The following is a 25089-nucleotide window of genomic DNA, read 5'->3' as shown; positions in this document are numbered from 1 at the left end:
AATCCTGTAAGCAAGTTACTCGCTAGCTTTGTTGGCGCCTTCTCTTTTCTAGTAGTATTGGTCACATGACTTGGACATGCCGAATGGAGGATAATTCTTATGGTCTCAATCTCACCATGTGCAAAACTGATGTCACAAATATTGCTGTGTTATTCGAGCATCAAGGCCACCGATCATCTACAGAGCTTAGGAGATGGCACCTCACCTGTCTTGCTCATGAGCTTAAGTGAAACTGGGTTGTTAACTCTGCATAGAAGAAAAGGCTTTTGTGAGCTTACGGTGAAGTGCCAAGCAGATGAAGACTACGGTGGACCATAAATACTTATAACTAGTGTTGGTTTCTCCAGTGGTGAACAAAACAGTCCTCTGTTGTGTCCACCCTGCGGCTATTCACGGTTTTCCAGTCTTCTGAAGATGAGAATGATCACCGGTGAGAATGATCATATTAGGAAAAACAGAGCCGCAGGTAGCAGAAGCAGCTGGTTTTATCGTGCGCTCGCCGAAGATGGCACCATCCCTAAAACCCTAAATCCTAAACCCTAAACCCTAAACCCTAAACCCAAATCATACTTATAACTTATCTGAAGAAAACAAACAAATAATTAGCACCAAATTAACAGATGCAATGTCAGATTCAACGTTTAGAGTCTGTACCGGTCGGACTAACAATCAAAATACCTAGCGTTTCTGAAATTCATGATTTGGCTCACCAAAAAATGTTGCTCATAATATGTTTGGTTGTTCGGAACCAGCCAGACCAAAAATCTTGAAAAGTAACCAAGTTTGAAACTCGACACGTGTTTGCAAATGGCATCAAATTCAACCAAGTGTAAAACAGCATGTGGTATCACACGAACTTTTCCAAAAAAAAAAAGGGTCAAATTTTAAGCAAGAAATAAACTCCTCAGTCTCTGCTGCTCCACATAACATACACCATCTCATAGATGTGCTTTCAGGAATTGGAACGATATAGTAACGAGCAGTTGTCCAAGCTTTTCTAACAATCAGGTGAAACTAGCAGGTAAACAAATCGAGAGGATAATTTGACACATTTAATCACCACCTAGAACAAAACTGAGTCGCTGAAATAACAATTGTACTAGGTAGGACTACATACAACGATCTCCAAGAGATAAAAGACAAATGTTTTCGCTAGTATATTTACAGTATCAAGGGACTCTATAAACAGACAGACAGTTCAACCAAGTGAGTTCTTCAGCGAATGTTTAGGGCGAGAATTCTAACCCAGTTCATTATTGCCACGGTGGATATGGTTGGCACACTGTGAAATGGGTGGTGGGCCGCCCACATCTGGGTGCCCTGACAAACGCGCCACAACAATCTTGGAGCAGGCAACAGCAACAGAGGAGGTAGAAGCTGCAAAAGAAGCATTCAACCCAGAGTTCAGACTTTAGATAACCGTAGGAAGAATGCTATGAATAATGTATGCTTCATCGCTTATATAATGCACCTCGACTTAGTTGACCCATGAAGGCTAGACCAATAATGATCTAACTCGATGAATTGATCTTTTTCTTACATGTTAACTGAATGAACAGCGATGTCAGCGGCCAGATGCGAAGTATAAAGTTCCATCAGGTAGCCAAGGATTCAACTTACGAGGATCCGAAGAAGCAACCAAATCACGGACCCCAAGAACCAGGGCAACCCCGAAGGCCAGGCCTTCCACTGGTACTCTCCAGGGCCTTCCCCGCCGGTCCTCTAGGCCCATGTAGATCCATTCCACCAACACAAGCTGCTGCTGAATGCTAACCACAGTTTCACAAGAACTCAACCATGGCACAATATTTTTTCAGAGAGCAAACCAAGACTTCACACAACAGTTGGAGGTGAAGAATTTCTAGGCGTACAGTGAGAAACGGAAACTAGTAGATGTGCATGCAACTCCCATTCCCTGGATCCCCTACTACTCTTACCACTGGTCTATGTTCCAACTACTATTCTGAATTCTCTGCTTATTCTTGCCTTACAAAGACACACATTTGAACAAACACACCCCACCAAAGAGAATGGAATACAATATCAGGTGAAGACACTTCTCTATCAATCACCAGTTTCATATCACAGACCCACACATCTGGAGCTGTATTAATATGTTACTTGTACATTCTGAAACAATTGATCAGAGTGAGTCGATACTTTCATATTCTAAAGCAAATGACCAGAGTGTATCTAGTGGTGCTCCATAAATGGTGACTTGGTAATTTTAGCATCAACCCACACAATAGACACTGCAGCCCGAGAGGGTATTGAGACAAGCACATATTTCATGAGACCACATAAGAGCCGAAGCTCGTGATCATAACTTTATATATATACATATAAACGCAAATACAAGAAGCCAGTAGGTTCATACTCAACAGCCGTCAGATGAAAGGCGAAGCGTTCACAGCATAATCTTCTAGTGCCGTAAAAAAGGCATGTGGAACAAGAGTTTGTTTCAGCCGAAATCCAGCCAGAGAGAGGCCTTGGCCACCACGATTGAAACTATCGACCAATTTGCCATTACTGTCAACATAGAGCAGCCACGGACCAATACTGAGCAGCAAGATCACTTCACCATCCACTGAAGAAACAACGTCCATAACCCAGTACCCACCGCAGCCGTCAAACCGCCCCCTGATTTCAGCAACCGGAAGCTGGATCCCTCCTTCCGAAATTAGTAATTAAAGTTTGAGAAACTATATATAAAAATTATTAACATCTAAAACGTCAAATGCACATAATATAAAAATATATTTCATGATAGTTCTAAAAAATATTAGTTCAAAATTATAAATGTTGACATTTTTCTATATAGTTGGTCAAATTTTGAGAAATTTAAATTTATATAAATATTATAGGCACCCTATTTCGGGATAGAGGGATTACTATCACATAATTTTGTACTACTGTAAAAAGAAGTTGTTACAACTCACTTCCGATTTAAAATCTCAGTTGCAAGTTTTGGTTTTCATTCGAGTGATGTTATCCCAAAATTTGTACTACGTGAATTATTATTTTTGGCTATATATTACTTGTGATTTATTTAAAATCCAAGTTGCAACATGAATTGCAACTGAAAATCGTATCTCGGTTACAGTGTCGGAAGACGAACACAATCTGGGACCTCAACCTGAAAAGCACAGAAATTCCAAGCAGCAACCGTTCTATTGCAGAATGTCAGGAATAGATTGTTTTCGTTCAGAAAGATGAATGCTGAAGGACGCAGCAGACGATCTCGTGCCGGGGATCCGCGAACGCCCACCTCCTTTGGGTCCTCCGATGCAGCAGCAGCCGGTACTCGCCGGTAGGGCGGTGCGCGTACATCCCCATGACGTTCAGGTCCGCCGCCGTCCCGAAGGGCGCGTGCTGGCGAGTGGCCGGGTTGCAGATGGAGAAGCGGGTGTCGGCCGTGCCGTACCTGGAGAGGACGAGGAGGCCGTCGCAGGAGGCCTGCAGGTAGAGGACCACGTCGAGCTGGGCGACGGTGTGGAGCTGCTGCCCGTCGGCGTTGCCCCGGTGGTCGAACGCGAGGATGCTACGGTTGACGAAGACGATGGGGAGCGAGGGCTGGCGGCCGTGGTTGGCCTGCAGGAAGCTGCGGGTGGAGGTGGCGCGGCTGACGGAGCGGCAGCGGAGGAGGGAGTTTGGGGAGAGGCGGACGAGGATATGACGATCTCGTCCGGGAGGCCGGCGAGGAGAGGCGTCGCATCAGCCATCGCCATGGTCGCTGCTCCCAGAGGAATGAGGGGAAGACTTGCCACTGCGGGAGCGTGGACTAGCTTGGCAAAGTTGTGCTACTACTACACTAGTACACCAACTAATCTACTACTGGTACAGTGGTACTAGAGTACTTGTTTGTTTAAAATCTCAGTTTGCAAGTACACCAGAAACAGAACAAAAGGAAAATCTAAGCAAACATTGCACGCCAACATCTGAAAAGAAATGAACTTACAGCAAGTATGCACGCTCACTGGACTATATCAGTCGTCTGGGTGTGCATTGCTTCCACAGGATGCTGTGAAAGCTGACAATCTCAAGATCACACAACTTTTGCATATGATAGTAGTACTAGCAGATTTAACACAGGGGTAATTAATTAACACAAGCATCCGGTGCAAATGCGCCAGAAAAGCAACATGTCCACTGCACACTGCAGTGCCTTGCAAGGCTTACATCATCAATAGCTTTAAAACTGTAATAAACAATGGTTCACACCAAGAAAAGAGTACATACTGTAGACTAGTGTTCCAGATTTTACAAAAGAATTGTTTGGGTAGGTTGCAATCATGCCACTAATCCAATTGCATATGAGAAAGATGGGCTTGACTTGGCAGCAGACACATTGACAATAATTGTTGTTACACTACGCACTATAGCAAATGCCACAGCTGATTCTCCCTCCATACAGCAACATGATATAGCTAACAGCTAAGTGCAAGACAACACTACTGAGATCACAGATAGCACACAACAAACAGTGTCCACTGGAGGAAAACTTCACATTTTCAGAAGATAAATTCTGCTAAGGCTGATTCTGAGGTCAGCGAAATCTACACTCAGATTATTCTAATAATGTTGTATCAAAAGATAAATCCAGATAGAATCAATCCCACTATCGTCAGACCAGGCGGTCATTACAATTGGTATGTGACAGGGAATGAAATACCAGGTACAGGAGGTACCTATGTACACAAGATTGGGGGTGTGGGGGAGGCAGAGAGATTGATCAATTAGACCACACATGGACCAGGCCTCTGCCATTCCCCGTGTAAATCTCGTTGCGGTCCTCGTCGTAGAAGAGCGCAGTAATGTCCTCCAGGGCTTCGGCGACGGTGCTCCGGACGATAGACCTGCTGCTGTCGCCTGGTCTTCGAGGAGCGATCACAAGATTAGGGTCGAGGGCAGAGATCTTTGCGATGCACTTCCCCGTGAAGATGTTGCTCATGTTGATTGACCCCATGGGGGGAGCTGAGGATGAGATTCAGTCAAGTTATAGAAACAGGTACAACGTGTCGGTTAGCATGTAAGAAAAACAAATGCACAGTGAAGTTGTTACCTTCCCCACATCCACCTTCAGCATCGTCTGTAACACCTCTTGAAACTTTACAGTATGAGATGATCAGGTCCTGGTCGGCAGTGATGTATATATTGTTGGTGTTGCAGTTGGGATGCCACAACTCATGGTCATCGAACGATGTAACTAGCTCTCCACGGAAATTCCAAGCAGCGACCGTTCTATTGCAGAATGTCAGGAATAGATTGTTTTCGTACAGGAAGATGAATGCTGAAGGGGTCATGAATTCTGTCTTGTTCACCTCAATCAGATCAGAGTTTCTGACCTGGCCAGATACCAAAGTTAGCTCAAAGTTCGTTGCCAAAGAAGCCATTAGCTCAAAATTAAGGCCTAAATGTTGCTCTGCCACAAGTAGACAAAATAATAGCAACATACATCGATAATCTGTAGGTTTTCCTTGTCCTGCTTCACAAGAAGTTTTTCGTTGAACTGCTCAATGAAGTCAACCTTTCTGTTTCGATGCAGTAATTGAGTGAAGGTTTTCAGTGGTTTTCCATCCTCGATTGACACAATCATTAGTGGAACATGATTAGTTGCCTTCTGGTATATCACAAGCATGATTCCAGGGCTGGTAAAAGACGATTTGTGAATGTAAGAACATGCCATGAACTATCTTCTAGGTCAAAGATGGATACCATAAGTAATCAGCAACAACCAAACCTTATCTTAATCTCCTGGATGTCCTTATCGCATATAGAATACAGAAACTTGTAATTCTTCAGATCAAAAACTTTGTAGGTACTGCAAAGGAACATTTACTCAATTCAACATAGGAATATATGACTACTCCCAAACTGCAATGCAAAGCAAAAAGAAATGTAACTTACCTATCATGTGCTGAAAAAGTTAATACTTTGCCATTAACATCATCAAACTCAACAAATCCAGGATATTTCAGTGATTCGGATTCAAATAAAGGAAATCCGTCATGTAGCTGGCCTCTCCTGATGTACCTAAAATGCAATTGCAGGAGGAGAAAAGATAAATTAGTCTAAGCAAATACGAAGAAAGGCTAAAACGAGCTACCAAATTGATCACATCTATAGGCTGTGACAGATAGGAAAGAAGTGTTAAAGGCTTTTCATGCCCAAACTCAAGGCCATTGGCAACTTTTGCGCAAACACAGAAAAGATCAAAATGCTGTAGAAATAAAGATCAGCAGTTTTGCACAAAAAAAATTTGGAATACATAAACTAGCTTAAGAAGAAATGGGAAAGGTATCTTACTCTATCGGAGTTGTTCTGCACTTCAGCGAAACGAAACGTTCTGATTCATACATTGAAACAGTGATAAGGGAGTCGTTGTTTTTATTGTAGAACAAGCTCCTAATCACTTCATCAGGACTTATATTCAAATGGCATATGTGTTTGTTTGTTCCTGCCAACATGATGAGAAGGTTTATCAGGAATATAACATAACAGAGCAAACCGATTTGTGCAAGAGAATGAGACTTACTCCGACTAAATGCACCACAGAGACCAGATTCGGCAAGTACAAATATTAAATCACTTGCAGCAACAATCTCAATAATCTTCCTTCTGTTCCACCGCAATGGCAGCTGGGCAATACCATCGTCATATGTGTCATATTCTTCCTGCACAACCAAATTAAAAGCATATACTTTCTTTAAATAGTTAATTTATAATCTTCAAGTTACTAGCTATGAGAAGATCTGTGCACAAAATAGTTAATCTGATTTTGATGTATTATAGAAAAACAAAAAAAAAAGACTATAAAATAAGATGGTTCAATCTTTGTGGTGCCATGGAACCCTTCTCCCTATGTATTCATTCACCTTTTCAGCTCATTCAGTTCATGATCATGGTTTAAAATAGCACACTATTTTTTTTTCAAGCCTATTGGCCCAAAGACCGAAGTTCTCCTCCTTAGGAAGAAGCTGCTTCCTGTTTTTTCGTGGTGAACTGCAATTTGCTGGTTCTCTTCAGAATCAGAAGATGACATCGCTAATGCTGATGGTTCTGAATAAGTAACTTACGCTATGTTGTTGCATGTGGGATTTGATGTTAGGCTTCTAGAAAACAGGAGAACTATTTTTGTATACGTACGTACCATTGTGCCATTTTTGGACTATATCCTTTATTTTTGCTGAAATCCTTTATTTTTAGGCTATATTTGCTAATTCTTCTAAAACGCTATTTGAAATATAGCACACTATTAGCACGATATAGCATGTAAAGCATTTGGAGGAGGCAGTGTTCATGATTTGCACATTTAACTCTCGAGGGATGAGCCGTAGTTTAAAATACCAGACCAGACCAGGAACTGGCAATGGTGCGTGGGTCTGGTCTGGTTCAGCTCAGTGGGCATTTTCACGGAAAAAAAGGTACAAAATATAACTCTTTTTTATGGAAATAGTGTCAAACTCCAACTTGTATATATGCTGCTAAAACCAGCATTCGAACTCGTGAGCTGGTCAGGTATGGTTGGTTGGGACTTGGGAGGGGTAATAGAACAGACATTAATGACCCATGGCCCAACCGGACGGCACGACGATCCAACCATTGAACCAGACATGTTGACGGTTCACTTACCGCTCTGGATTTCAAAACTACTACACGTCAACCACTCCAGGTAGTTTATACAGCTCATCAGCAAGTTACTTTCAACCCTTTCAGTTTTCAATGACCCTAACGCATCCAATAGTTGCACGAGTTGCTACAGAAAACATCCAATAGTTGCGCGAGTTGCTACGGAAAACATGCTACGAAGAATCCCAACGCGCAACAACCCTGTGTGCTGAACTGCTGATAGAAGAGAAAACCTCATTTCAAAAGAGAAAAATCCTTACACTCACTAACGATTTCCTATGTGCAGAAAACTAGGGACATGGCATTGAGATTGTTGTCAGTTTTCGAGGATACGAGTCACTCGCAGTTCATGTTCTCTAACAGAATTCCCAGATCTAGCTACATCCACACCTTGTTATAAGCATCGTCAGGTCAACCAATTTAATAGTACTACTACTATGATTCGATAAGCATCGCCATTTGATACCAAGCATCAGCTCGAAGCCCTAGCGTAGAAACCCTAGCCACAAATATTTTTTCTCCGATCAGCAGGCGAAAGTGAATTTCCAGAGCGCCACTAGGGTCCCCGGGAGGATCCTATGAGCGAGGGAGCGCAGACCTGGAGCTGGAAGTTGCGGAACTTCTCGGGGGAGGAGAAGGCGGAGGTGGAGGGGGCAGCGGGGCGCGGGGGCCGGCGGTGGCCGCCGCCGATCTCGCGGCGCATGAACTTCCGCACGGTGTCCGCGGGGTCACGGCGCGGGGGCTTGCGGCAGGCGGACTTCTGCCACGCGCGTTGGCGCGCGGCGGTGACGCGGAGGCGCACGCGCAGCCCGGGCTTGTGGTGGTGGTCCATGGCGCTAGCTGGCGCGGTGGCGGTGTGTGGCCTGGGAGGAAGAGGGGGAGGGATTGGGCTAGTTTGGGGTTAGGGTTTTGGGGGAGACGCCATGGATGGGAGTGGAGGTGTGCACGGAGGGAAATGGGTCCAGAGGTGGAAGATGGGCAAAGGGGGTGAATGGGGAACAAGAATATCGATCGAGCGTGATGTTTTTCCCGAATTAAAAGAGTACTAGGAAAACTGCCCGTGCGTTGCAACGGATATAGAACGGCACGGAAGAGTTCTCTTCTTAGACACGGTCCAACGAAAACGGCAAATTTATCTCTCTCTCTCTCGGTGTCTCTTCTTTTAACCATCTCTCACAGTGAAGCAAAGCATGTAGCAAAGAAAGACATCTGTCCGCATCTCAACTATGCATTGGGTACACCATAGGTGGTTAGTTGCTGGTATCACTTGATCCTAGTTCTTCATCAGCTCAACCACGCTTTGGTTTCCACAATCGTTGCAAGATGTAGCTGGCACATGGTAGACAATCAAGCTTGGTTGAGAATCGCACATGGTATCCAAGAATAAAGGATAAGCTTTCAGAACAAAGACAAGGAAGCCAACAGAAAAAGAATGTAAAATTGCAGAAAAAACGATACCAGTATCTTGTGTAGTTTAGCACTGCAAATGGCACCCATAAATTATGGTTAGTTTTCATTGAGCTGAAAATTCCAGCTCAGTTGAAAGACATAGGACCAGCAAGATGTGGCAAGCGACTAATTTCGACTCCCGCAAGCAGCAGTCGGCGCACCCGTTGTAGAATGGATGCTTATGCTACTCCCGTATCGTATACAGGAACGGCTCACGCGGTCACAACTGCATCTGCAGATGCGAGAGGAATCGCACATCATTCGGTGCGTGGCGGTTATTCGACAGCTGCGTCTGCACGGCTTTGAGCTCGACCTTTGACGGGGATGACGCCGATGGACGCACGCGATGCAGGGGATGGAGGCAGTGCCGCCGGTCGCCGCGCCTGCCGCTAGCCTCTGCCACCGAGAGACTGGACATGCACATCAGTTCATCCTGGCTCCCTTCTCTGCCCCTCTGCATCTGGTGTCTCTCCTCGTTGTTGTCACTCCCCAGCTTCTAGAGGCACACTCCCGTGTAGCTCCGTTGCAAAGCGGGAGGACCAGCCGACCAGGGGAAATCGATTTCGTGCCAGAGTTCCCCTTCACTTGATGACATCGGCGGCCTGCAGCTCGACGACGAGGCTTCCATTGACGATGCGGGGTGGCCTGCATCTCGACTGTCGCTCGCGCCGCCGGCATCGTCACGTTCGTTGGCAGGCGATTCGCCATAGCCGAACCATTGAGGTCCATGGCGATGATGTTTTCTTCTTTGATTTCTTCCGACGGTCGTCGAAGAGATGCTATGCTCCAATCAATCCATTGCTAACTCCTTTGTCCAGTCGATCCATCACCAAACCTGAACAGCTTTACTTGATTCCAGTGGCTTGGGAAGCCACGCCAGGCGACAAAAAATAGATCTGGCCTCGTTCCATGCGCCGCCACCACACCTGCCCTGACCCCTCTCTGTTCCTCCCTTCCATCTGCTCATCCATCCTCTCTCGATCTGTTTCAACGCAGTCTCGATCTAGCGATGCGCACACGGGTGATGGGTGGGTTGCACGGAGGACCCATCGCCTCCCGGAACGGACTCGGCCGGCGGCGGCGCTGCCGTATAAGCTAGGAACCGATCTACATCCATAGGTTGCGCAGCTCTATCGGCGATTTCGCTCTCGGATGTTCCGATCTGCGCACAACTGGGACGAAGGCTTGCCATTTATTTACCGTGCGGGCGGAGGAGTTCCTGCAGGATGGGGCAGAGTTCGACAATGATACGCTCAAGAAAAAACGGACGGAGCACGAAGCGGTACGAATCGCTCGCTCGGCCCATATCTTCCTAGGCCCACTTCGTTCGTGCGAGTTTATCTGAGAAGGAACTAAACGAACCGGTACGTGGGTGGCAGTTGTGCAGTATTATGCGTTTTAGTGGGAGGGCAAAACGGTCCAACGAAAAGTTGGACGAAAATTTTGGCAGAAACCTTAGCTCCTTTATTATTAGGTATAGATATCGAGATTCAAGAGTGATTAGCTGCGCCTCGCGCGACATTAGTATACGGAGTATATACAGAAAGTTGAATTCAATTTTTTTACAGCCGGCTTAATGTTTTTGATACTTATTATTATTAGTACTATGTATTTAGCAGCGATCCATCTCCTCTACGACTTTAACGTGGGCCAACGCCACCTGATTTTGGAGAGACTCAGCTGGCTGCCTAGCCGGAAAATCTATTTAAGTGATGGAACTGCGACGCTTGATTGATTGTCGCAGCAAATTCTCTCGAGCATGTCAGTGTTTTATGCGGTATTTTTTACTATCGTCAATAAAGTTGTGAAAAAGGTTGCAACATTTCAAGCGAAGGCCGACCACAAATAAAAAATTAACATGTGCAATAAAACTTAGTTGGTTGCAGCAAACGTAAAAAATGTATCATCATTTCCAACAAAAGAGCAATGCATCAAACATCATTGAAACATGTTGCAGTATTAGAGGTCCCTTTGTAGCATACACCAGTAAATCATAGGATATATCTTGGAATCTGGAAGAACTCTTGAATAGTGTATACCTGTTATCACCAGAATTTGACCGAGTCAGAGGTGGGCCGCGATCAAGATGGACTTGAAGAATATATATAGAAGAAATACGTGAATCGGCCTTTTATACCAAGTTGGGCTTGTTTGCCCATGTATATGTAACATATTAGATCGCATCTTAGTTTAGAAGTTAGAATCTTACTCGTGCACGGTTTGGTGCACGCCCACATTAGAAAGTCCCCTGGACTATAAATATGTATCTAGGGTTTATGGAATAAACAACCAACGTTCAACCACAAACAAATCTCGGCGCATCGCCAACTCCTTCGTCTCGAGGGTTTCTCCGGTAAGCACCATGCTGCCTAGATCGCATCTTGCGATCTAGGCAGCACAAGCCTGCCCACGTTGTTCATGCGTTGCTCGTACTGAAGCCTTTTTGATAGCGAGCAACGTAGTTATCTTAGATGTGTTAGGGTTAGCATTGTTCTTCGAATTACATGCTGTCGTTATGCGACCCTTGCACATCTAGCCGCCCTTACACCTATCTTAGGTGTAGGGGCGGCACCCCGCTTGATCATAGTTTAGTAGATCTGATCCGTTACGGTTGCTCCTTGTTTCATCAAGGATTAGTTTAACATCCGCAATAGTTAGGCCTTACAAAGGGTTGGAGGATCCAGCGGCGTGTAGGGTGACGTTTGCTAGCCCTAGAAAGGATGTTCCGGGGATCAACCTCGTGTTGGTTTTTAGGCCCTGTCTAGGATCGGCTTACGGTCACCGTGCGCGAGCGCGATTCCCAATCGTGAGTAGGATGATCCGATTATGCGGTGAAAACCCTAAATCGTCGTAGATCTAATCAGCTTTATCTTGATCAAGCGGGACCACCATATATTCGGACACCTTGTCCGAATCATGGAGTGGATCGGCTCTTTGAGCCGATTCACGGGATAACCCGAGAGCCGATCGAGGCTCGTATTTAATGTTTACGTGTATGCCATGCGAGGAAACTAAGCGAGGCATCATCCACACCTTCCCGACCGGGTATAGGTCGGGTGGCACGCCCTTGTGATAAGCATCGGACGTGCGACCGGGAGGCTTTGCGGGCCGTCGCTCCGAGGGACCGGGGCCGGCCGCAGCCCTAGTTGTTCCCGGCTCTACCGTGTTGACCGTCTCTGCCCGCCGGGGGTTTCGACGTCGACACATTCGGCACGCCGGTGGGACGACCTTCAACATCCACCACATCGCCGTCCGCATCCGAGATGGCGGAAAGCACTCCGGTCAAGTACGAGGATCCGCCCGATGAGCTCAAGAAGAAGCATGACGAAATCAAGGCGGTCCTCGAAGCCGAACTCATCGGCTCTTTCCACCGAACCCGCTCCCATGGCGTCGGGTGGAAGGGTTTCACACCCGAAGGCGCACTCGATGGAGTGGACCTGTCCGCCCTGTCGGAAGAACGCACCAGAGTCGGCTGTGGCAGGAGATCAACTACATGGTGGCTCATTCGCTGCACCGCCACTACGAGAGCTCTGGTGAACACTTTGGAGCGTGTCGCTCGCGCGTCGTCCAGGAAATCATGAGCCACCGGTATTCTCCGTCGGGACCAGCTCTGGGGACTTTCAAGGGAGAGATGCCACTCCAGCCCTAGCCGTTCGCATGGGCAGCACCGGAACTGCCGAACTTATCGGCATACGTCGTCTACAAGATTGGTGGTGATCCTGGTGACTACCAATTCCTACCTGAGGCACCCAAGGAGATCCCGCACGGATACGCGTGCGCATACGTCACGGACTGCAACACCTGGGCACTCTCGAACCGAGCTGCAATATCGGGGGCCTCTGGAACGCGCGGGAGGAACGTCAAGAGCCGATCTCGAGAAGCAATCGTGGCTAGCTAAGTACGCCACTCCGACAAACCTCCGAGCCCAGCTCCTGCGGTTGGCTTAGACCCGGAAAAGCAAGCATGGCTGGTTAAGTATGCCACCCGGCGAATCTTCGGGGTTCGACACCTTCAGCCATCACGGCGGATCAGATTTGTGCAATCTTGAAAGATCGGTTCGGCATGATGCCGAAAAGGAAGACGTTCGGCTACACCAAGCCGTACCCCAACGACTACGAACTGATCCCGCTACCACCCAAATATCGGCTCCCGGACTTCACAAAGTTTAGTGGATCGAGATGGTTCCAGCTCCATCGAGCATGTGAGCCGATATTTGGCACAGCTGGGCACGATCTCGGCATCGGACGAGTTGCGTGTGAGGTTCTTCGCACGGTCCCTCACGGGATCGGCTTTCGGGTGGTATACATCGGCTGCCACCGAACTCCATCCGGACTTGGAAGCGAGTTGGAAGAACGAGTTCCATGAGCAGTATCACTCGGGAGGCTTCCGATGTTGGTATTGCCGATCTAGCGCAAGTACGACGAAGCGCGGGGAAACAGGTGTCGGAATACGTTCGGCGCTTCGGGACCATTAGGAACCGATGCTTTTCGTCTCATATAAGTGAAAAAGAAGCGATCGAGTTGGCGGTGGTGGGTCTCTCATCATCGATTAAGGACGTGGCCTCCCAAGCGAGACTACCCTTTGTTGGCGCACATGGTGCGAGAGGCTGTCGGCATATGAGCGGCGCCACCCGGATGTTTACCGGGACAAATTCAAGCGTGCGGTGACCCTGGTTGAGGCGGACGAGGATGAAGGTGCTGCGGGAGATCGAGAGGTAGCGGTGGCTGAATGGACTCGAGCGACGAGGCCCGTGACCTGCAAATGGGTGAAGCCACAAGGCCCTCCAAAAGGGTTCGACTTCGACGTGACCAAAGCTGAGCAGATTTTTGATCTCTTACTCACGGAGAAGCATATAAAGGTACCCGAAGGCCACAAGATCCCCACGGTGCAAGAGCTGAACGGAAAGCCATACGCAAGTGGCATAACACGTTCACCCACACCACCAACGACTGCAGGGTGTGGCGGCAGCAGATCCAAATGGCGATAGAAAACGGACGGTTGATTTTCAACCAATACGCCATGAAGGTCGACACACACCCCTTCCCCGCCGTAAACATGGTGGAGTATACTTACCATGGAGGGTGCCAGCCGGATTTCTCGTGCAAATTCAACATGGTAGATCTTGGGCACCACTCTGGTAAGGATGGAGATGAGGGCAGCTGCTCTCATAGCAAAGATACAGAGGAAGCCGCTCCACGCGATCGGCTCCGCCAAGACGGCAAGCGCTACGTCACAGAGGGAGAAGTGAAGAACATAAGATATCAGCGACCTCTCTCTGATCACCTCCTCAACAAGTATGTGAGTCAGTATGACCAACGCCGACGGTCCTGCGATGATGATGAAAGAGATCGTCTGGCTAGAGAAGCCAGAAGACATCGTCGGCATAATCGCGATGAGGAGGAGCACGAGCGTTGTGCCAAGGAAAAGGCAAGGGAGCGAGACGACGAGGACAGGCACTGGGATTGTCCCTTCTTCAGACACTGCTGGGATTCAGGAATGAGCCGATTGCCAACAATCGGCAATTGCCCGAGAATGCAACCGGAAGAAGAAGGAGGCAGCCAACGTGTCCGTGTTCGAGCGCTTAGGGCCTCTCCCGCCACAAAGCAAACGCGCTGAGTCCCCTCGATGGGAAGATCTCGAGGATTCAGAAAACGAGGGACAAGAAGAAGAAGAAGACAGGTACCACCGGCCAAGGTGGTGCCCTCGATGGACTCGGCCGTTCCCGGAAACGCAGGGTTCAGCGATTGCGCGGCTGGAGGAAGCCGAGAGGTTATACTTGCATACATTGAGGAAGGCAAGGCCTGATCTGGCTGCGAAGGTTCAGCGAACCCTGGATGAAGAGGGTCGTCCACGGAAAATGGAGTGGCGCCCCAAGCAAAGGAAAGCCGATGATGAAACATCGGCTGGCACAAACATGGTGCTCGTTCTTCCGACGGAGCTTAGTGCTCCACGATTATATGATGCACTCAAGGTGGACGACAGCAAGCGCACCAACATAATAAAGTCAGAGATTGGGCTGGTTTTATCTACCGGCCTGAACGTGTAGCAAGAGCACGTCAATGAGCAAACGTGGCGAGGCTGATCCTTGTGATCGGCCCCAAAAAATTTATGAAGGGACATCACAAAACCTTCACCGAGCAAGCAACGGGAGGCCGATTCCAGCAATCGGCCAAAATTATCCTCACCATCCATTACGCTCGGGTTCAACATGTTATCCAACGAGCCGATACCATCAATTCTCTTGACAGAATCGGCTCGGGGGGCACCCAGTGGATAAAACACGAGGATATACGAGTGGAAGCGTCTCATCCTTTGGTGATGGGTATTGAAGTATGGGGGCCGATGCACAAGTCGGCCGTAAAATTCGAAATTCGAAATTTTTGAGCACAGCCGATGCAGCAGGCATCGACTTAAGGATATAAAAGCCGATGCATGGCCATCGACTCAAGAGGAAAAACTGTTACGATCAGAGGGTCAATGGAGCACGAAGAGAGATTTTAATGGAAGAACTCCTCAATGGAGTAGTTTAAGGGCTCGGATCCTCTCTTCAAAAGCAATGCCAAGAGCAGCCTGGACGTGCAGATCAGGTCAAGGATGGATTGTATTGGATCCGCCAAAGGAAAGGAGCCGATCTGGCCGGCAAGATGCAGGAAGAAGCTCGGGGGGCAGCTCACCCTGAAGGTTCTCTGCTCTGGAGAGCCGATTTTGATGGGAATCGGCTGGCTCCGCATGATAGTTCTCTCGGACATGACCTAGCCCGAGTCCATCCGTGCGAATGGCATGCCCTCGTATCTGTTCGCCTTGATTGAGACTCGGGGGGCAGCTGGCCTGATGGAGGCCCCGTTTTTGAAAGCCAATTGGGTGACCATCGGCTAGTCCTGCGCAGCGATTTTCGCCAAAGGTAGTGATCTGGCGGAACTCAAGTTCATTATTCGAGAAGAGAAAGGGCGGATTACGAGAGACCGATGCGTTGCCATCGGCTCATTGAGAATCGGTTCAAAAGAAATCGACAAGACCAAATTGGGGAAATTTCTTCATTAATAAACAGGATTTCTTACAAAGGAAGAACCGATTGCTCAAAGAAGGAAGAACAAAAGAAGGGCCTATTGGCCAATTTACTACGGCTAGGCCTATACTGGTAGATCCTACTCTACGGGCCATCACTGCCCTCGTCGTCGTCCTCGGAACTCTCATCGGCACTGCTGCCGATGGGCTCCTCGTCGCTACTCCCGTAGCCCTCTACGGGAGCTTTGTCCCCGTCTTCATCGTCGCTGCTGTCGTCGTCCCACCACATGCGGAGGCGTTTCGCCGGCGGGTAGCCCTCGAGGGAGTCGTCGTCGTCGTCGTCGTCCTCGTCCTCTTCTTCAGAGGTGGGGCAACCGTCCCAGGGGAACCGGTCGTCCTCGCTTTCTGACTCCAGTTCCCCGTCGGCGAGGAACTGAAGATCTTCATCCCCGCTGGTCAAGGACTTGTCGTCCTCAGACCAAATGGAGGAGGCGTGGCTCTCCTCGTCCCATTCTTCTGGGGCACGGATTTCCGGCGGCGTCTCGCGGGAGGAGTCGGACCCATAGGAAAGCTCGGAGGAGGAGGAAGACGACATGGTGGCACGGAAGGGTTTTTTGGTGCTAATGCGAGGAGGACGAGGGAGACGCAAGCTGTTTAGAACGGTTAAATAAAGGGGATATGAGAGAGATTCAATGCCACAGCAGTTTCCGAGGAGATGTTGCCCAACAAGAGAGTTTTGCGGCCGCGTGGAGAAGTGGAAGGGGCAAGGCATCATGATGAGGATTCTGCGGCAGTTCTGCTCCGCCACGACATGACCCGACGAAAGAAGAGCATAATGATTTTGGAAATGTCATTTCCAAAACCGAGGGGGGCATGTGTTATCACCAGAATTTGACCGAGTCAGAGGTGGGCCGCGATCAAGATGGACTTGAAGAATATATATAGAAGAAATACGTGAATCGGCCTTTTATACCAAGTTGGGCTTGTTTGCCCATGTATCTGTAACATATTAGATCGCATCTTAGTTTAGAAGTTAGAATCTTACTCGTGCACGGTTTGGTGCACGCCCACATTAGAAAGTCCCCTGGAATATAAATATGTATCTAGGGTTTATGGAATAAACAACCAACGTTCAACCACAAACAAATCTCGGCGCATCGCCAACTCCTTCGTCTCGAGGGTTTCTCCGGTAAGCACCATGCTGCCTAGATCGCATCTTGCGATCTAGGCAGCACAAGCCTGCCCACGTTGTTCATGCGTTGCTCGTACTGAAGCCTTTTTGATAGCGAGCAACGTAGTTATCTTAGATGTGTTAGGGTTAGCATTGTTCTTCGAATTACATGATGTCGTTATGCGACCCTTGCACATCTAGCCGCCCTTACACCTATCTTAGGTGTAGGGGCGGCACCCCGCTTGATCATAGTTTAGTAGATCTGATCCGTTACGGTTGCTCCTTGTTTCATCAAGGATTAGTTTAACATCCGCAATAGTTAGGCCTTACAAAGGGTTGGAGGATCCAGCGGCGTGTAGGGTGACGTTTGCTAGCCCTAGAAAGGATGTTCCGGGGATCAACCTCGTGTTGGTTTTTAGGCCCTGTCTAGGATCGGCTTACGGTCACCGTGCGCGAGCGCGAGGCCCAATCGTGAGTAGGATGATCCGATTATGCGGTGAAAACCCTAAATCGTCGTAGATCTAATCAGCTTTATCTTGATCAAGCAGGACCACCATATATTCGGACACCTTGTCCGAATCATGGGTGGATCGGCTCTTTGAGCCGATTCACGAGATAACCTCGAGAGCCGATCGAGGCTCGTATTTAATGTTTACGTGTATGCCATGCAGGAAACTAAGCGAAGCATCATCCACACCTTCCCGACCAGGTATAGGTCAGGTGGCACGCCCTTGTGATAAGCATCGGACGTGCGACCAGGAGGCTTTGCGGGCCGTCGCTCTGAGGGACTGGGGCCAGCCGCAGCCCTAGTTGTTCCCGGCTCTACCGTGTTGACCGTCTCTGCCCGCCAGGGGGTTTCTGACGTCAACAATACCCTATCTTTCTCAAACAATCTATATGACCTATGTGGCCTAGTGTTGGGAGTGTGGTGATCCTCTTCTCTCACATTTTTTCCCGTATGTTTGATGTAGAATAGGGTGTGTATAAAGCAATACCATGATGCCTCTTGTAGTGTTTCCTTTTTACAACCTGCAAAAGGGCCCACATGGTGGTTTAATGTTGTATGTGGGTTGTGTGTTTTATCACCTAGACACCTTCAGAAATTTGCATGCATGACATTAAAAGAGGGGTTGTTGTACAATCTTAAATTGTAGAAAAGATTTGAGGAATTGGAAAGTGTATTAGTGACCAACAACACTATGTACCAAATAGTTTGTTCAGACGGAGGGAGAGTAACTATCTATTCCTACCGAAAATAGTAAACATGGAAACACTTTAAGTCTGTGACGGTTGTACTGCCTACAAATTGAAAAGTCCATGAGCATCCTTGAGATCCATGAAATGTGAAGCATCCAAGAGGCAATATATATTCGGAGAATGGATATGAAATATAATATCGTTCGATATGCATTTTTTGTGCTTAGTGGACATGCTCCGGGTGATGATCAACTGGCTGTTTGGGAGTGAGAGGGATTGGGACTCTATATCCTCCTTGTAAGTATAAGGATGACGCTGACTCGCTGCATCCTTCAACATAGGTGATGCACTTCCACCTAAAAAAATTGTTGATTACAACATGGTCAAATGACCTGCCATGTTTTATCTAAGCAAAAAAAAGATGGTTGCAAATGGACAATAATTACAAGCTGGAGACTTTTTTCCATGCATTGGAGCGACTTCTTCATCTTGTGATCCTTCTTGGCGATCTAAAAGCACAAACTGAAATAGACAACTTCTTATCGAGGCTTATGTTGAACACATATCGTAGCTGCGCTAGAATCCATAAGTATCAAAATATGTGCTTCCTCCATCCCGCTTGTTTTTGCGCCCTCTCCCACAAGGATATTCCTTTAGTTCATATTATTTATAATAAAATTGGAAACCATGTATATATAAAGTTACATTCCTTTCCTTAGATCGCTATATTCCCATGATCTCATTCTAATGTGTTGCTCGCCCAAGCTCGGCTAGGGTTGGGCATTGTATTGCCAACCTCTTCTATAAAACACTTTTATATCAAGGCTTATGGCAGGGGAACATATATCAAAGTTACGCTAGAATCCATTGGCATCAAATATGTGCTTCCTCCATCTCACTTGATTTTGCACCCTCTTTCATGCGGATACTGCTCCAGTTCACATTATTTACAACATAACTAGCAACCATATATAAATTTACATTCTTCCCCTTAGATCACTATTTTCCCATGATCTCCTTCTAACGTCTTCCTCTCCCAATCTTGTGTACGATTGGGGCATTGTGTGCCAACCTATCTGGTAGGCTTTGATGCCCCACCCCCAACCCTAGTTGGTTGCACCACTATCTGATTTTCAAGCCTCCATCACTATCTATTGTTGAAGCCAACGAGTCTCCACCACGCCAACTCCACTTGGAAACTTTTCATGTCAGCAAATGGCTCTACAGATTATTATTTTCTATCAAGCGGCTCTTTTCCCAACGCTTTCAACGCCTGATTTTCCAAGACACTACTGCAGAAACCCTTACTAGTGACAGGCATATTTTGCTCATCAGTGACAGGCAATATGCCTGTCACTAATATGCAGTCACTGGTACTACCTGTCACTAGTGATGGGTAGAATGCCTGTCACTCGTTCACCTACCAGTGACAGGCAGAAAAAAATGCATGTCACTAGCACGATGAAAGGATGCACCATATTGAGTGCTCTAGTGACTAGTCCATTATCCTGCCTGTCACTAGTATAAATTTTGGTATTAAAAAAACAATTAAATTTTCGACAATTATACAGTAACAAGCAGGTACAAGGTACAATACAACATTTCGTAAGCAGAATCTTGTATTTAATTCAAGAAAAGCACAGTACATGTATTATAGGAAATATGTTACTCTAAAGCCAATGTTGAAGATCAGTTACACAAATTTTGAGAATACGCGAGAAGAACTCTACGGAAACTATATGCGAACCAAAACAAGTCAAACAACCGTTACTTCCACATCCGCTACTCGACGAACCAAAAGACACCAAGATCTCAGCACTTCCACATCTTGTACAAACTGTATCACCTCCAGGTTGAGCACCATTGGTTCCAACCTTGCCTTCTACAACTGTAAGTCACCCCATTTTCGAAATTAGAGTGCAATATATTTCTCTACATTGCACGGGTTGAACCAAAACACACTATACCAAACAGAAGGTAAAATAAAATTACCTGCGGGAACAAGAAGTAGCATTCCAGAACCGTAAGTCATGCAGCTAGAACCAACAATAGACGATATGGTTCACAAAATTTAATCCATTGGACGTATGTACTCCAGCGGTCCAGCCTAACCTGGTTAAGAAATACACCGGAAGCATAAGGAGCATAATGGAACTAGCATCCTATGTCAGACTATGCAATTTCCACTAATCATATTGTGATAATGAACATTAGTTACTTCGACTCAAACAAAAGGAATCAAGTTCAAACTGAGGTTAGAGAACAATTATGAAACTGCTTGCACACCAAGTAGAAGCAAATGATGCTTAGAGGAGAAAGTTGATTTCTATAGAAGAAGGACAAGCACGTACCTCAGAGGATCAAGAGCAGGAATCACAAAAGTGCAAACAGAAAGTGATAGATCAATGACAGCAGACAAATCCTCTTCGGCGGGACGGAAGAGCTTACGCTGAAGGACAAATTCAAATTATATTGTTTTGGATTCCAGCCTCGGATTCAATGAAAACAGACAAATCCTCTTCGGCACATGCCAATAGAAATCCTCTTTGGTAAAGAAAGATCCTGCGTTCAGGTATAAAAATATCAAACAACCCACATCATAATTGAAAGGTAGGAAAGTGAAATAGTGGACCATATAGATTTTATTTTCGTTGGGAATACCTTCATAAACTGCTAAGTATGAAAAGCCAAACATCTACATCATTATATATTAGTAACTGTCTCCTTATTGATGATAATTGAGTTCCTCATATGCTCCTTAAATGCTCATACGTACACACAGAAATTAGCCTAAATTAACATCATCAATGGTACTAAAAAATAAGGTATGGTAACTACCACCACAATTGTATTTGGTATATTGGCATATTCGTGTTATAATAGCACGCGAATAATATTTTTTTTGCAAGGTGTGCAAGATTAACCGAGATATATCAGGCTGTTCTGTGACATATCAATGCATCATACTGCATTTTCTTTTGGCAAATGATCCTGCGAACTCTAAAATCTGTACTTGTGTGCATGCACCTCACAACATAGAGGCCACCAGCTAGGGTGGGAGCTTATCTGTAACCTGATATGATCAAACTAAAACATAAGCATTGTTGCATAATTCACTCAAGGGTGCAGAAATAATTTCCGTAAAACCAATCACTCCATATCCCTAATCACAATTTATCAATCGGTAGTTTGAGGCCAAAGCTATGGCAGGTGGCGTGAATACATCAGATGGAGGAGGGCGTGAATACATCAGATGAATTAAACAATGGGATGACACTGACACATTGTAGAGAGAAGCAATCCATCGTTTTTCTTCTGAAATCAAAAGATGAATTAAACAATGGGATGGAACAGTAACAGAAGCAATCCATCGTTTTTCACCTCAAATCAGAACACGAATAATTGGGGGCAGTCAGGCACATGATTAATCGGGGGACATACCTTAGCTGCACGCCAATATAGGATGTGCAGAGGAGCTCGTGCCTGAACTTTCCTTTTGGACCACGCGAGAGCAAGATGCAGGGCGGAGGATAGTTCCGCTCCTGCCGCCATCAGCAACACCATGGAGGGAGGCGTACTTGCGTCGGGCGGCGGCGTTGGAGGGGCTGGTGGCGCAGTGTCCTAGGGCGGCGGCGTTGGGGATGCAGTGCCGCACGTGGTTTTTGGCGTCGGTCGGGTCGGGGGAGGGCGTCGCTGGGCGGCGGCGTTGGAGGGCCTGGCGTCGCTGGGCGGCGGCGTTGGAGGGGCTTCCAATGTTGAATGGAGGCTTGGGAGGGAGTGGGGCGGCAGCAGTTGGGGATTTGGAGGTGAACCTGGCCATCCATCCATGGATCCAATAGTGAGAAAACCGTCCACGCCAAGAGTCTCTTGCCCTGATTTGTTCCAGCTCAAAATAAAAAAGACGTCAGCCAAAACCAAAAGCGGTGCAGGGCAAAGGAGATCAAATCCAGAGCTTTCCCCATCATGGGCATCTCGTCGCAGCCAGCCAAGCGAGGGTGGGAGGCGTTCCAAACACAGCAGCTGCCTGAGCGCATACACGCGTGCGTACGAGAGCACAGGGAGAGGCTGACCCACGCGCAGGAAGGACCGGCCCGGCAGGCGCTTTCCACGCGATGATTAGTGACAAGCTTTTTTTATGAGCCCGTCACTACTATATTTTTCGTCTTGGCCGCCGTCTCAAAAAAAAGTCTAGTGACATCTTTTTTATACGGCTGTCACTAGTATTTTGTATCGGTGCCAGGCTTATGCGTGCCTGTCACTGATTATAGTTACTAGTGACTGGCACAATTTTGCCTGTCACTAATCACCTGGAGGCTATAAGCATTTCTGCAGTAGTGAGAGATGGTAGTAATCACCTCCACCAACATGGTAGTAGTAGGGATGACCATTCTATGGCAAAAATTCCCTAACATGATAGTGGCCTTTAAGCTTCTTTGCTAGAAAAACATGTGCTTTTCCTTCATTTTTATCCGCCAAACTAAGGAAAATAACAATATAGGTTTAAGTTCCCCAAATTTATTTTAAAGTTTTCGTTGTTTTAGTTTTTTTGAGTCAACAAATTTCACCACGAGCAACATCAATCATGATTTTTCATCATTGTTACAACTTCTCTAAACTACATTCATTTTCCGTAGGATCAGAGGCTATCTCTAGCGTACAACATGAGAATCTGAGAGTCTGGTATGTGCGGCCACGGGACCCGACGTGATCGGACAACGAGAACCCACGTACGGGCACGTAAGGGAGAGATGATTGTGGGCACAGATGGGTCACACCCGGTGGAAGTTGTCCTCGTGCTTTATCTATATGCTCAATCATCCAAATAGGTTCTCGTTGGCCGTAGTGTCACCAATATATGGTCAATCATAGTCCATATACGTTTGCGAAATCTGTATGGTCAATCATCCAAATAGGTTCTACCTTATATCCGTCACATAGCGTCACCAATATTTTTGGCAATTGGCTAAATGGGGTGGATCATAGGTTTATCAGGATGGGAGAAATTGCAGTTATTTGGTCGCTTTGGCTATGTAGAAATGACAAGGTTTTTAGCAACAAAAATGCTTCTCTCATGCTGGTTGTCTACCGGTGCACCAGTTTGCTCCGTTCATGGTTGTCGCTTCAGCGTATGGAAAATCGCAACCTCTTTATGGAGATGTCTACACGGTTAGAGGACACGGCGAAAGATTTTATTATTCAACATGGGTGGCAGCATAATCTCAGGATTGTACCTCCGCATCCTTAGTTGTCCAAACTGCACATGTTTATCACTTTGTATCGATTATTACTTATTTCGGTTGGATTGCACCTGTGTGCATCTTAGCGATGCAGAGGCCGGGTATAATACTTAAACATTTTACCTTTTACGTAATGATGAAAGCGTCCTTTATCGGAAAAGAGATTCTTTTTGTACAGAGAAACGAGTTTCGAGTTTTGTTTTCGAACAATCTTTTCACAGAGTTTGCACTGCACGTAGGGTGACTTAGGATTCGTTTGATATTGCGATTGGTTCTAATAATATTGTACTACCATGCACCTGATTTTAGCCATTGAACAATCGACTTCACGAGAATCAGCACAAATCCAACGGCGTTAGATTGTGTTCACACTGATGTTACCATACTTTTCTTCCTTCATATTACAAACAGTGTGTCACTACAATCAGCCACGATGTCACAAAGGGTCATGGGCTTCCTAAGATTTGCATCTTGCAAGACCTAGAATGTGTACCGGAAAATTGAAGTGTACTGAAGCTACGTAATGGACTATGTACTAGACTTCGAGTGCTCAATAATGATGAGTGGGTTGATGCCCATGCCTACACTTTCCATCAACCGTATTGCCTATTTGCCTTCATGATAAAGCTAGTATTCGTGGCTTCCATATCATATGGAAATAGAAGGGATGATCACTGGAATAAAAGGGAGCTCAGAGAGTGGAGCCTGAACATCACATAAGAAACACATGTAGAAATGCTATGGTATCTCGATCCTTAGTCTTTTTTCTTTTACCTGGATCCTTAGTCGTTTTATCACGTATTTGGGTCGAGAAGTCTCATTGTGGCTCGTTTATTTGGGTTTGGGAGGAATCGGGACAGGTCTCGGTGGTCACTTACCTGATCCTAGTGTTTCCGGCAAGAATTGCCATGATTATGAGCTGCACTATTGTGGAGGATATTAGTGAAGGTTGATTCTTTGAAGAGGTGAAATCAGTCCCCTATGAGTTCATCGTGCAATGAACCATTCTGTGTGAACCTGTGGAACTACAACCACTGAATTCATCTCATTCAAGAATCAGATAGCTTTTTTCTCCAGTTAACTAGAGGGGGATGAATAACCAGGAGCCAACTATTTTTTGCTGCGAGAACCAGAAGCCTACTATTTCTTATTATTACTGGGTTCCTGATATCCCTTCATTGCATATTTTTTTTTTATCATTGAGTAAATTGTAATCCCTACCATATCACCTAAACATGGGAACGACACCGGGTCACAAACAAACATTTTGAACATATTCAATACTTGGTTTCTAGGAAGGAAAAAAACAGTGGTTTCCATGCTCTGATCCTCACCATCAAACTCACCCGTACATCCTACTGGCGACGTTCAATTAACAACCTTCAGACTCAGCATCCGGCT

General features: G+C 46.5%; 1 protein-coding gene across 1 annotated transcript; it reads right to left on the bottom strand.

Annotated features, from left to right (window-relative positions):
* Positions 1-4481: 4481 nt before the first annotated feature.
* LOC124693341 lies at positions 4482-8617 on the bottom strand. The gene is made up of 8 exons (XM_047226815.1): positions 8228-8617; positions 6536-6674; positions 6307-6457; positions 5908-6033; positions 5741-5821; positions 5456-5648; positions 5063-5345; positions 4482-4974 (listed from the first exon to the last, which is right to left on the bottom strand). The coding sequence occupies exons 1-8, from the start codon at positions 8459-8461 to the stop codon at positions 4733-4735; spliced, it is 1449 nt and encodes a 482-aa protein (XP_047082771.1). The 5' UTR covers positions 8462-8617; the 3' UTR covers positions 4482-4732.
* Positions 8618-25089: the final 16472 nt, after the last annotated feature.

This window comes from Lolium rigidum, chromosome 2 (genome assembly GCF_022539505.1).
Source record: "Lolium rigidum isolate FL_2022 chromosome 2, APGP_CSIRO_Lrig_0.1, whole genome shotgun sequence".
In the NCBI taxonomy this organism is placed as follows: domain Eukaryota; kingdom Viridiplantae; phylum Streptophyta; class Magnoliopsida; order Poales; family Poaceae; genus Lolium; species Lolium rigidum.
The sequence above is the reverse complement of the archived record's forward strand: the minus strand, read 5'-3'. Positions and strand labels throughout refer to the sequence as shown.

Excerpts from the sequence above, each read along its gene's own strand:
- LOC124693341 (XM_047226815.1), bottom strand. The coding sequence starts at position 8,461 with ATGGACCACCACCACAAGCCCGGGCTGCGCGTGCGCCTCCGCGTCACC. Across the intron at positions 6,675-8,227 it reads TCCGCAACTTCCAGCTCCAG|GAAGAATATGACACATATGA; the intron begins GTCTGCGCTCCC and ends TTGGTTGTGCAG. Across the intron at positions 6,458-6,535 it reads CTGTGGTGCATTTAGTCGGA|GAACAAACAAACACATATGC; the intron begins GTAAGTCTCATT and ends TCATGTTGGCAG.